At 38.0% G+C, this 14,564-nt stretch overlaps 1 protein-coding gene across 10 annotated transcripts in view; it reads right to left on the minus strand.

The window, feature by feature from the left end:
* LOC137239588 (serine/threonine-protein kinase GL21140) overlaps positions 1-14,564 on the minus strand; it is a 220,056-nt gene that overhangs the window by 20,860 nt on the left and 184,632 nt on the right. For all 10 annotated transcript variants that reach the window (XM_067765049.1, XM_067765046.1, XM_067765048.1 and 7 more), the window contains 4 exons: positions 11,155-11,706; positions 8,067-8,166; positions 7,627-7,989; positions 899-1,589 (listed from right to left, as the gene is read on the minus strand). In XM_067765049.1, coding sequence (XP_067621150.1) covers positions 899-1,589; positions 7,627-7,989; positions 8,067-8,166; positions 11,155-11,706 — 1,706 coding nt within the window. The remainder of the gene's footprint in view (positions 1-898; positions 1,590-7,626; positions 7,990-8,066; positions 8,167-11,154; positions 11,707-14,564) is intronic.

Genomic DNA, 14,564 nt, shown 5'->3' on the forward strand with positions numbered 1-14,564 from the left:
CAACATGACCTCCAGTGGCGTATCCAGGGGGGAGAGGGATTGATCCCGCCCCCCTTCGTCGCCCAACTTCTTATTTTACTTCGTAATTTATATTAAAATTACCAATTTTCCTTCTGATTTAGCAAAAAAATACAAGATAAACTCAAAATCTCTATATAAGTACGTACGTGGGAAGGTAATATTAATGTTTAATTTTGTCATGGAGTATACAGTACTCATGAAATTCCATATCGTCGGTCCCAACGAAAACTATCTCAGTTCGTTATTTGCGTCGAAGACTATCTCAGTTCGTTTTGATTTATGAAAAACTGGCACCTTTCGCTTGTTTGCTAATTTTGTATTTTTTTTTTTGTTTAGTTTTACTTATTTTTGTATTATTTTACTTTCTTTTTATTTTTGTTTAGTTTACCTTATTTATTTATTTTTATTTACAAAATTAATTAAAAATAATAATAAATAAAAACATAAGTAATTAATTCAAAAATAAACAAAATAAAATAATACAAAAATAAGTAAAATTAAACTAAATAATACAAAATTAGCAAACAAAAGGAAAGGTGTTAGTTTTTAAAAAACAAAACGAACTGAGATAGTCTTCGACGCAATTTGAACTGAGATAGTCTTCCATGGAACCAACGATATAATCACTTCAACAATTTTTAAATATTTCAAATCAAAAGTGCAAGTGATTTTAGCAAAAAGAGATTATTGTATGTAAATACTGGTAATGAATTAAGATTCGTGATTGGTTTAAGTATTGCTTATTAATAAAGAAATACACACAGATGATAAACCTAGTTACTGTGTGTCTTAATTTCTATTTAACTTAAAATAAATTATTGCTCATCTCTCTTGAAATTCTACTGAAAAACCTGGCCTTAGTGTACTCCCAACTCACCACTCACATACTCCAGCACCAAGTACATATTCGATTGCTGATCCACATCCATAATTAATGAAATAATATGTGGATGTTGTAATTTCTTCATAACACGCACTTCCGCATCAATATAATGTTCTTTACCTTTACATTTACTTTTATCAATAATTTTTAATGCATATGGCAAACCATTTTGACGATCTTTAATCTTTAATACGACAGCAAAATTACCATCGCCTACTATTTGTCCCAAAGCATAACGTTCACGTATAACATTGGGCAATTCGCTAGCATCAATGCCACTCTCATTTAATGTCAACAAATCTTCATCAACAATTTGATCACATGATTCTTGACGACGATTTTGTTGATGTTTAGCGCTATTTAAATTTTTACTTTTTACTGGCATTTTCGGTTTGGGACCCTTATATGTGGTGCCAGCAGTACGTAACGATTTTCGTATCGCTTGTATTGATTTATGTTCGTCAGGTTCAAGTTTAAAATCATCTGGATTATTAACACGTTCTGTGCCATAAGCAAAGAATATATCATCGGGTCCAAAAAAATCGGCTAGCTGTACAACTGGACTACCGGTGAGTGTGAATACTTTACGTACACAGCCGGTATCGAGGCGTACAACTTGTGTGATGGCGCTTAATACATGATCGTAGCTAGGACTGTTTCGTTTATTCAACAATAGGCGCATAATCTAGAAGAAAGTTTTAGAAAAATTAGGGAAAATTACATTTAGGGTATACACGGCAATTCCATATCGACTTATTTGATTAAAAATTATTTTTTCCCTGTGATATTTGTAAAATGTGTTAAAAATATCATCATATTTATTATTATTAACTGCTGTTTTTACGTACGGGTCCCTTTTTCGCTCTTATTTGGAATCCAAATCTATAAATAAAGTTTTGGGCAATTTTGGTCGTAGTGCTTTTGTTTAGCTATATTTTATTAAAACAATTTGTTAAAAATAAAGGATTGTGAGCACACAAATAAATCTATTTGTACTGTGGCACTATTGTGAATATTTGCACTGCATTACAGGCAGTTGCTAGTGTTCGCTAGATGACAGCGCAAGCTGTAAGTTTCAATTGATTGACGGCAGTCGCTATTATACGCTAGATGGCAGCGCAAACTGTAAGTTAATAGAACAGCTGATTTCTGTTGATATTTGGTAAGAGACTTTTATATTGGTTGCGCAAGATGCGCACAGATCAGGCTCGTATATATTATTTCTAATTGCTGTGTTTATGTACGGATCCCTTTTTCGCTCTTATTTGACATCCAAATCTATAAATAAGGCTTTGGTTGTAAAGATGGAGATTCGGGCTATTACACGGGTCCGGCTCGTAAGCACATAAGCAGATAAGGTGATAAACAAAGTCACGTGAATAGCACAAATAGTTGAACAAATGAAAATTAATTAAAAAAAAATAATAATAAATGTGGGTCATTCCTTAAGATTTGTGTGAAAAAAAAGAAATGTAAGGCGCGATAACCTCAGAAGAGATCTAAGGCTTCTCTTCCAATTTGCGTCGTGCTCCTCTTGATTTTCCCTACAAATTGGCCGAACGGGACCTACATGTTTTATGCCGACTCCGAACGCAGATGAGTTTTCACTGAGAGCTTTTCATGGCGCTTGCCAAACACTGCCGAGGGGCGAGCCCGCTTAGAAAAATTTTCTTCTAATTGAAAAACCTTATTTCTAAAATTTTGATGTTGCTTTGCCCGGGGTGTAAACCCAGGGCATACGGTGTAGTAGGCGGAGCAAGCTACCATCACACCACGGTGGCCGTCTGTGAATATTCCTTAAAAATTGTGTCTTCTACATGATACAAGAAAACAAGGTAGTTCCACTTTGACACACTCGACATAAAATGTGTTAGTGGTAATGAGCTCAGCAGATACAATCCGCCACCTTTACGACGAACGCAATTTTCCAATAGCGATCATCCAGTGAGTTTTCTAGTTCCGTATCATACGGCTAAAGACAGGGAGCGACATCTATTTTTGAAAAAGTATGTTTATTAAAGGCAGCGTTGCTCAACTAAAGATAAACAAGTAAAGGTGTCTAAGTTCGGATGTAACCGAACATTATATACTCACCGTGAGCTTCAATTGTACATTTCATTTCAGATAAATTACTTTTCTACATAACACGTGGCACCGCCCGTTTAAAAAATTTCTCCCATTTCCTCTTACCTTAAAACATGATAAGTGAAATAAATTCTATGGATACAAATCTTTTTTTCGCTAGATTTAGCTCATTATTTTCGTCTACGACCCTTTTAAAAATCTTTTATATAAAAGTGGGCGTGGTCTTTAACTGATCTCGTCCATTTTTTCTAGAAATATTTCCTGCTATAGGGAACATTTGTGTACCAAATTTTATTACGATCCGTTAATTTTTCTTCGAGTTATGGCTCCCGAAACATGAAAAATTGCTTAGTCATAAAAGGGCGGTGCCACGCCCATTTTTTAAATTTGAATTTTTTCCTATTTATTGTTATAAATACACTTTGGAAATGAAATATTGATATAAAGCTCTTTTTTCCACGACCCTTTTAAAAATCTTTTATATAAAAGTGGGAGTGGTCCTTAACCGATTTCGTAAATTTTTCTTCAAAGCATTCCTTATAGTAAAGGCAACCTAACTGACGAATTTTGTTACGATAGGTTTAACGATTTTTGATTTATGATTAATAATATTTGTAAAATCGATTTTATCACAAGTGGGCGGTGCCACGCCCATTTAAAAATTTTTTTTCAAATTTTTATCAAGAGTCTCAATATCAGTCCACACGTCAAATTTCAACATTTTAGGTGTATTATGTACTAAATAACCAGGTTTTTTGTGTTTTCCAAAATGTTCTTATTTTCAACACCAATCTATTCTGGGTCCAGATAAGCTCGTGTACCAAATTTGGTGAAGATATATCAATATTTACTCAAGTTATCGTGTTAACGGACAGACGGACGGACATGGCCCAATCAAATTTTGTTTCGATACTGATGATTTTGATAAATGGAAGTCTATATCTATCTCGATTCCTTTATACCTGTACAACCAACCGTTATCCAATCAAAGTTAATATACTCTGTGTGCAAAGACCGCTGAGTATAAAAATTAACAAATTATCTGACTCACAAATTGAACCAGACTTCTATCTGGATTTATCAGGCTCAAATCGTGATGACTAATGACAGCGCGTACGTGGTGGAAGTGAAACACATAACGACTGACGTAAATACTTTACTTTTATTTATAAAATAAAAATGAGTTCGCTGAATGTGTTGCTAAGCGCAAAACTCGAGAACGGTTTCGACCGATTTCGCAAATTTTTTTTTAAACTATTCCTTGAAGTACGGGAGTGATTCTTACGACGAGAACAATTCTTTCCGGGAAGTGGACCAGTGAACGATCTATTCTATTCATAGTTCGATTTGCCTAAAGTTTTGTATATAGGTAGCACTTTGCCTAGATTAGTACTTACCAACCTTTTTTTTCCTTTTTCGGTGATAGAGAGATTGGGATAGATGGAGCGAAGAGAAGTGAGGAAAAAGACGGAGGGGGAAAGAGAAGCAGAGAAATAGAAATGAGGAGGGAGGAGTGAATAAAAGGATAAGGAAAACGGGGAGAAAGAATACGAGGTAAAAACTTGTTAAAAGTTACACCGATACGTTAAAGTTAGGGCAGAACCACGTCTATCGGGTCTGATAGTTTAGTGATAAAATTGTAGATTCCATTATCAATATTATAATAAAAAATAAAATAAATGTAAGGCGCGATAATCACCGAAGAGATTTTAGGCCGAGCTTCTCTTCCAATTTGCGTCGTGCTCATATTGATTTTTCCTACAAATTTGCGGGACGGGGCCGACTTGTTTTGTGCCGACTGCGAACGGCATCTGCAAGGCAGATGAGTTTTCACTGAAAGCTTTTCATGGCAGAAATACATTCCAAGCACTGCCGAGGGGCGACCCCGCTGAGTTTTGATGTTGCTTTGCCCGGGGCGTGAACCTAGGATCTTCAGTGTGGATGGCGGAGCACGCTACCATCACACCACGGCGGCCGCCCGTCAGTCAAATAATATAATGCCTTAATTTTAAACACCAATTTTTCTCACCTGTGTACTAAAAATGGCAAAAATGAAAGTGCAATATGTATGACGTGGTTGATGTATCCCAAACGTTGAACATTGGCAAAGAATGGCGAATGCAACGGCTGATACGTTGTCTATCTGGCGCCTTTCATTAAAATAATCACAGCCAACATTGCTGATAGTTTCGTCTTTGTCTGCCAACTAAGTGACGTATTGTATCTGCTTAAGTCATAAAAAACACAATTTGTTGAGCAAACAAAAATTACTTAGTGCTTTGATGCAAAACAGTACTAAATTTAATATTATATTATCGTTCGTTTACTATGGGAGTGTTCGAAATGGGCTGCCACTTCATAGAATACCATGTCCTCAGCCAATCTTAAGAAACTAAATTTTTATACTCAGCTGAGCAGAGCTCACAGAGTATATTAACTTTGTTCGCATAACGGTACCCCGTAACGGCATAAACTAATCGAGATAGATATAGACTTCTATATATCAAAATGATCTGGGCGAAAAAAGAAATTCATTTAGCCATGTCCGTCCGTCCGTCCGTAAACACGATAACTTTAGTAAATTTTGAGGTATCTTAATGAAATTTGGTATGTAGGTTCCTGGCCACTCATCTCAGATCGCTATTTAAAATGAACGGAATCGGACTACAACCACGCCCACTTTTTCGATATCGAAAATTTCGAAAAACCGAAAAAGTGCGATAATTCATTACCTAAGACGGATAAAGCGATGAAACTTAGTAGGTGCGTTGACCTTATGACGCAAAATAGAAAATTAGTAAAATTTTGGACAATGGGCGTGACACTGCCCACTTTTAACAGAAGGTAATTTAAAAGTTTTGCAAGCTGTAATTTGGCAGTGGTTGAAGATATAATGATGAAATTTGGCAGGAACGTTACTCCTAGTACTATATGCGTGCTAAATAAAAATTTCCAAAATCGGATAACGAACACGCCCACTTCAAAAAAAAAAAAAAAATTTAAAGTAAAATTTTAACAAAAAGTTGAATATCTTTACAGTATATAAGTAAATTATGTCAACATTCATCTCCAGTAATGATATGGTGCAACAAAATACAAAAATAAAAGAAAATTTCAAAATGGGTGTGGTTCCGCCCTTTTTCATTTAGTTTGTCTAGAATACTTTTAATGCCATAAGTCGAACAAAAATTTACCAACCCTTGTGAAATTTGGTAAGGGCATATCTTCTATGACGATAACTGTTTTCTGTGAAAATGGGCGAAATCGGTTGAAGCCACGCCCAGTTTTTATATACAGTCGACCGTCTGTCCTTCAGCTCGGCCGTTAACACGATAACTTGAGCAAAAATCGATATATCTTTACTAAACTTAGTTCAAGTAACTTATCTGAACTCACTTTATCTTGGTAATAAAAATGGGCGAAATCCGACTATGACCACGCCCACTTTTTCGATATCGAAAATTTCGAAAAATGAAAAATATGCCATAATTATATACCAAATACGAAAAAATCGATGAAACATGGTGATTGGATTGGTTTTTTTGACGCAAAATATAACTTAAAAAAAAAATGTGTAAAATGGGTGTGGCACCTACCATATTAAGTAGAAGAAAATGAAAAAGTTATGCAGAGCGAAATCAAAAGCCTTTGGAATCATGGCAGGAATACTGTTCGTGGTATTACATATATAAATAAATTAGCGGTACCCGGCAGATGATGTTCTGGGTCACCCTGGTCCACATTTTGGACGATATCTCGAAAAAGCCTTCACATATACAACGTAGGGCTACTCCCTTTTAAAATACTCATTAACACTTTTCATTTGATACCCATATCGTACAAACACATTCTAGAGACACCCCTAGTCCACCTTTATGGCGATTTCTCGAAAAAGCGTCCACCTATAGAACTATGGCCCACTCCCTTTTAAAATACTCTTTAATACCTTCCATTTGATACCCATGTCATACAAACACATTCCATGGTTACCCTAGGTTCAATTTCCTACATGGTTATTTTATCTTATTTTGTCTCCAAAGCTCTCAGCTGAGTATGTAATGTTCGGTTACATCCGAACTTAGCCTTCCTTACTTGTTTAGAACTTTTTTATTCAGAGAAAAGTTTACTTTCGTAGCTTTGGAGAGAAAAAACTGGACCAAAATCAGTAACAGCAAATAAAAAATTCTGCTCTGGATTAATCGAAGTTCCATAATTCCAATAACACAGCCCCACACAAAAAGAAAACTCCCGTTTTTCGAGTTTTTGAGACATAGGAACAATTCACGAGTTCAATCTCGTAACTTAATACAACAATGACCTTTTATATTGATCACTCAACCCTCAACATATGTATATCAAAACATTATTTGTGACTCAAACTACTAATCTTAACGTAAAGACGGTCAAATTCGATTAAAAATACAGTGGAATTTTGTTCTTAAATGGTGCAGGCTTAAAACTTGGACAGAAAAACAAGAGCTAACTTTTGAATTCTGACAACGGATTCGTGTTCAGCGACCAAAAATTCATAAGAATTGACCTGTCTCCTCCGTTGAACATCCCACTTTTTTTTTCTGTGGGGCTGTGTACGTGATCATATCGACATGGAATGCCTCATAATTACTTATACAACTTACTGTTCGTGGCTTAGTGCCATTTCTTATCAGCGTTACAATACGTGGATGTACGACGCTATCGCGTTCGCTTAATTTTAGTAATGGACTACCATTTGTAGCGCCAGCAGTAACTACAGTGGTACCATTACCGCTTATGCCACCACCAGCCAAACCAGCACCACCACTGCTATTATATGTGGCTGTGCCATTCTTGAGTGGTGATGAAGGACGATAAGTTTTAGATAAACGATTATTTGTCTTATTGGAAAGTGTCAAATTTGCCAGTGGTTGTGAGGTGGTATTGTATTCAATTTTTTTGAAATTCTCATTATTGCAGGAACAAACATAACTTTGGCCATCTTCAAGTTCGTCCAAAGTGGAGATCTGTGCAAATGAAATATTAAAGAGTTTGATTAATAAAGAAAAACAATGAAATAAATTTGGATTAGTTTAGTAGTTACCTTTTTGCCACACATCGTATAAATGGTGCGCACAGCCCCTGGAATTTTAACATTATCCTCCAATAACCGCGTTAAGTCTTCAAAAAGGCTCTCAAATGATCTATGAGGTGAAATAGAAATATATACATTAGACTGGGTCGATTTATTAACCGATATCGCGCCATCGATTTTTCGATACGATCTGGGCTCAGGACGCATACCCAAAAAAAATAATTTTCGAGCCTGCGAAATTTATTTTGTTTGTTTTTGATTTTTAAGGTTTTTTCGAAATGAAAAATCCTATCGAAAAATCAATGGTGCGATATCGGTTAACTTTCTTCCATACAAATCGAACCAGGTTAATACATATACATATACACAGTCAGAAAGATTTTAAAGAAAATGAGGGGGTCTTCGATATCAAAGACGGCCTTGAACTTAACTCGATTAAGAACATGGAATTGTGGACTAAATCAAAAACCACAGTACTCGTAGCGATAGACTTATCAAAAGTCTTTGGTACCGTTAATCACTGCAACTTATCTGTGTGGTCGGCAGGCATCGATGCAGTTCAGGAACGAGTTACCATGGTGTACTAGCTGATAACTGCACGATAATTGCAACAGTTCCCGGCACACCCATTGATGAGATATGCTATAAAATCAACGACTATCTCCCTAGTCTTTATAGATTTTTCACCTCGCGAAATGTGAGTCTGTCACTGACCAAATCCTCGGCGACCTTACTTTCAACATACACAAAGCAAATGTCAACCATATTGGACATCCACGTTGATGGCATTACACCACCGACTGTCTTAAATCCATAAAATACTGGGTGTGACGTTCGATCAGTTCCGAGCCGTAACAAAGTCCAAAAGTCTCTTGCTGGGCAGCACTTCGGGCAAATATTACCAAACGCTCATAACCACTTATGAAGCACTTGGTAGGCCGTTTGTTATGCTACGGATATCCAATATGGTCGCTGAGCCCAAAAGAAACACACTGGAGGAAACTGCAGGCCTGTCAAAACACCGCGCTCAGAACTGTCCGCGCTCAGGATGTCTTTTTTTGTTTATAGAATATTATCTACACAGTGAGGAGAGTATACTCTCCATAAAGGAGAAAAATGAAACGCTGTACAAAAAGTTTCTGCTGAGTGCTCATAAATCTGAGCATCCCAACAGACATCTAATTGAAAATTGAAGACGCCCCGCCTTCGAGGAGCTCAAGAAGCCATTTCCGTTAGCACTTTGAAGAAGTCCGACATTTAAAAAGCATGAAAAGGCCCTCAGAGATATCCACAAAAAATCGTCGAACTACTTTGCCAGGGATTGCCCAGTAAGCCCCGTTCTTACAGACAAGTACCCGGAACTCGCAGTTGAGGAAACCTAAACAGGGAGACGCGCGTCACTCTAGTACAACTTCGATCTGGATATCTGTAATAGGTTAAACTCTTACTTATCCAGAATCAACCCCAAAATACCAAATATATGCTCTGCTTGTAACGTGTCCCTGTTGTTGAAACTGCATGTTTCCTCGGACTTCCGATAGAGGATATTGGTGTCAATTTGAGATTGATCGCACCTATTGGATAAAGCAATGCACTGTTACAAGAGCAACAACAGCAGCGGACAGAGACCTGCGGTTTCTATTAGCTATAACAGATTATTGGTATGCTCCGTATTATAGACGAATGAACTATGAATACCCATGAAAACGGAAAGCTCTTGGTACACAAACAATTCAATTTGATCTCGTTTGTTTTCTTTCGTCTGAGCTCCCCCCTGCAACATATCGTACGGTGGCTCCCTAAAGAGAATGGAACGCGATTGATCTCTTTTGTCTATGTTGGGGTATAACTGATCCCCCCTAGTCCCATTTCGGTACAGTTTGGATTAGTCTGTTTGAAATATACCCAATTTATGAAACAATAAAAGAACGATAACGAAATAAATCAAATAAAAAAGATTAAATGTGACTGCGCCGAATTATTTCAGAAAAATGCGCAGTCATATACCGAACCTAAAGTACTAGGATCATATGTTCCGTAGTATTTGAATGAAGAAAAATTCAAAATATTGTACTAGAGTTTAAAATATTATAAAATCCGTAGGAATTGTCGAACGGGTGGAAAGAGGACTTGTCCGCAAGTACCAATAGGCATTTAAAAGGTACTTGTCCAAAAGTGCCCGTAGGGGTACAAACAGGATCTGTACGACAGTACTCGTTGCAATACAAAGAGGAACTGTCCGACACTACCCACAGGTGCCCGAAACTACACGTAGGGGTTACAAAGAGGACGTATAGAAAAGTACCTAAAGGGATACAAAAAGGGCCTGTGGAACAATAGAAAAAAGAATTTGTCCGATAGTACTCGTTGCGATACAAAGAGGAACTGTCCAACACTACCCGTTTAGGAATAAATAGGTACAATGGGTCTCTCCATAGGACAAGCTCAAACAAAAAGGAACACTCCAACCTATGTAAAGAGATCAAAACCGACTATAATCGCATATTCCTTTGCAACTCATCCCGGATTATTCCTAGACTAAACGCGTTTTTTGCAGGGCCTTCACACACACACAAACATAGTGTGACGAATATTATCATCACTAAGCGATACTACCATCACTAAGCCGATACTAAGCAGCCACTCGTATGTACGTAAACAAATCAATCATCAAGTACACACATACATACAAGGCAGCAGAGAGATACTCACACACGCATGTCATCATCAGCCGAAGTAGTACTCACATATACACACGCTTATGGATACAAACTACAAATATACATGTATTAGCTGGTAATCAAGCATGAAGTTCACGAAATGACTAGACCTTAGGAGAAATGGGTGAACGAGGAAATCGAGAGTATAAAAGCAGCGCAAACTGAGGCATGACTAAGCAGTTTGATTTAATCACGCAATTAGTTGTGAAGTAAGAGTTATTGTGAACTACACTCAAAGTAGTCTAATAAAGACCATTTTGCATTACGGAATATTGGAGTTATATATTCGACAATTTAGCGATTCAAAAGTTAGCAGGTTTGGAATAAGCGAAATTCCCCCATAATTCGTTACAATATTTAAATATTTTTTAACTCACCTATAACGTTCATTTGAAACTGGAATGGTAATACCCGGATAAAAACGATCGCCATTACGATAAAATTTAATTCGTCTCGCTTTGCGTGTCGGTGTACGGCTACTCGAAATACGTTTCTTAACTTGTGACGTACCACTAGCTGTGGCTGTTAGTGAATTGCTTGTAGCATTTGTGGCTATTGTATCAATACCATTACCATTTACCAATACCTCAGTGGATGAAGACTTTGTTGCTGTTCCACTGACTGTTGCTCCTGCTGTGGTGACTAAGGTCGTGAGGCCAGCTGTTGAGCTTGTGGTAGATGCATTGCTAAGTGAACCATTGGATTTGCAATTAAGTTCGGCGCCTAAACTAACGCTGCCACTATTCAATGAACTATTCAAATCCAAATCTTGTAATTCTTTTTCGATTTCCGAATTCGAACTGGCCGGACTATTACTGCGACTAAGTACAATAATGCTGTTATTCAATTGGGCTTGTTGTGATTGTGACAAAGCTGGCGGTGATATGAGTGAGTTATTTAGGTGATTGTTCACCGTTTGAACTTCCATTCTAAAAAAAGAAAAAAAAAACAACAATAATAGTAATTTTATATATATGTATAAATTTTCTTATTTTTCTACGTGATAAAAAAAAGCAAAAAGTCTGCGACTTTAATCAAGATTTATTTCTCATACGGCATTGGTGTTATGTGCATATTAAGGTGTGTCGATATCATCATCATTCATCATTAATTTTGCTCGTTACGTAACAAGTCACGCCAGCTATCTCTGTTTCGCGATAACTAACGCCAAATGGGAGTACAAAGGGAGGTCAAGTTTTCCTCCACCTGCCTGTTGTTGTTGTTGTATTAACGACAAAGACACTCCCCGAAGGTTTTGGGGAGTGTTATCTATGTTGTTGGTCCTTTGCCGGATATAGATCCGGTACGTTCCGGTAATAAAGCACCATTAAGGTACTAGCCCGATCATCTCGGGAACGATTAATGTGACCACATTAAACCTTCTAGGCCATCCCGCCCCCTACCTCCTAGTACCATGAGGAACTTGGGCTCGCCTGCTAAATATGTGTATTTTTTATATTTTTTTCGTTGATACTTATCTTTGACATTTCTGTTAAGTAAATTACAAAAACAGATATCGCTCCTTAAGGAGCATAGGCCAAAACGAGTTCTCTCCACCGAGTTCTGTTATGGGCTAGTCTCTTGACCTCTCTCCACGACCCTTCCGACCGACGTTCGGCGTGAACAGTTCTAATCCATGCCATCCGGGGTCGTCCCTTACGCCGAGTTCCTTGTGGATTCCAGTCAAGCGCCCTTTTTGCTATACATGATTCGCTTTTTCTTAGTATATGGCGATTGCCATTTTCTTCTCTTTATGTTTGAATCAGCTCAGTATTCGTCAGTCTTAAAAGATCTTCATTTGAAATAATGTTGGGCCACAATATACGGCATATTGTGCGCAAGCATTTGTTTACGAACACCAGTAGTTTACTGCTAATGAGTTCCGTCACTTTCCACGTTTCAGCGCCGTATAGTGGCACCGACTTCACGTGGCTGTTGAATATTTTAAGTTTAGTGCTGCGGCTGAGTGTGCTAGATCGCCACACTTTTCTCAGTCTTTGATACATTCATATTTGTAACAGGATTCCGCTCGCGTAGGTAAGGTTGACAATTGGGTTGCGGAAGCTTTGAAGCTATAAAGCTTTGTATTGCGCTCAAACCCCTTGAATTTCCCTCCACCTCCCAACTCAGTGGAGGTCTCCCCCTTACTCTGCTCCCATACTACGGTGTCGACTGAAATACTTTTTTGGCCGTAGCGTCTTCGTCTATCCGCAAAACATGGCCTACCCTGCAAAGCCTTTGGGTTTTTATGCGCTGTACTATCGTCGTCGGCGGCCACCGTGGTGTGATGGTAGCGTGCTCCGCCTATCACACCGTATGCCCTGGGTTCAACTCCCGGGCAAAGCAACATCAAAATTTTAGAAATAAGATTTTTCAATTAGAAGAAAATTTTTCTAAGCGGGGTCGCCCCTCGGCAGTGTCTGGCAAGCGCTCCGATTGTATTTCTGCCATGAAAAGCTCTCAGTGAAAACTCATCTGCCTTGCAGATGCCGTTCGGAGTCGGCATAAAACATGTAGGTCCCGTCCGGCCAATTTGTAGGGAAAAATCAAGAGGAGCACGACGCAAATTGGAAGAGAAGCTCGGCCTTAGATCTCTTCGGAGGTTATCGCGCCTTACATTTATTTTTTTTTTTTATTTTTACTATCGTCGTATCTGCGTAAAGCTTATACAGCTCATCATTGTACCTCCTTCGATACTCGCCGTCGGCACCACGAGCAGAACCGTAAATCCTCCGGAGAACTTTTCAAAATTCCACGCCTACATCAAGATATGATAAGCGACTTTTAGAGCGTAATATTTGTTCGTCGAGAGCCGACTTTACTTTTCAATTAAGTACTCAGTCCAAAGTAACACTTGTTGGCAATAGTTATTCTCCGTTTGACTTCTAAGCTGACTTTGCTTTTATTGTTAGTACTGGTTCCCAAATAGGCGAAATCCCGGGGTGTCGATATAGAAAAAAAATAAAAAATTATGAGCCCAGCACATTTTTTTGGAGCTATTTGCGGACCCAGCATCAGGATCATTTCAGGATTGTCGTCGGAACTATTCCGGGACTTATTCGGAATCGTTTTCAATGTAATTTCGGGATTGTCTTCGTTCATTGTGGGGAGTTTCGAAATTTTTTAAGTATAATTTCGCGACTACTTTAGCACAATTGTGTAATGATTTTGGCATTATTTGTGGGGATCAAGGGAGCTGCTAAAGCACTCTGCTTGCCTAGGTAGTCTGCCTATTCATTACCGATGTTCGGGAACCAATTCTAACAAGACCTCGTTTTTGGCTGGCAGATCATTCAGGAATACAATGTATTCATCCCCTAGCTTTGAAGTAATTGTGTAAGACTACAAGTCACGTAAGGCTACGTGGCTGTCTCACATAAAGAGGATACTCCTTAAAGATAAGCCCTTTCTTAGACATTCTTTAACGTATACTTCTATTGCATGAGTTTCTGCCGGAAAACTAGTAGGGTAGCATCTCGCGGGTATCGATTTCTTGAATTTCGGCTCATAGTTGTAAGCTCCGGGTTTTCCTTAGCATAACAGTATCAAATATCTAGAATAGCATTTTAGAAGTTAGCCTCTATGTTTTGCCATAAAGTCAAGTACAGGCGAAGAAAGCTGTTACTTTTTTTAGGCAGCATCTAGATTATCATTTCACGTGAGGGTTCTGTCCACCCCTAGGTATTTTGCTTCTATTGAAAATCGGATTTTGGTGCCACCCAAGGTTCTGGCTTGGAAATTTTCTTCCGGATGAAAGGCACTAGAGCAGCATTGTTAGGATTGATAG

This window comes from Eurosta solidaginis, chromosome 2 (genome assembly GCF_040869045.1).
Source record: "Eurosta solidaginis isolate ZX-2024a chromosome 2, ASM4086904v1, whole genome shotgun sequence".
NCBI classification, from domain to species: domain Eukaryota; kingdom Metazoa; phylum Arthropoda; class Insecta; order Diptera; family Tephritidae; genus Eurosta; species Eurosta solidaginis.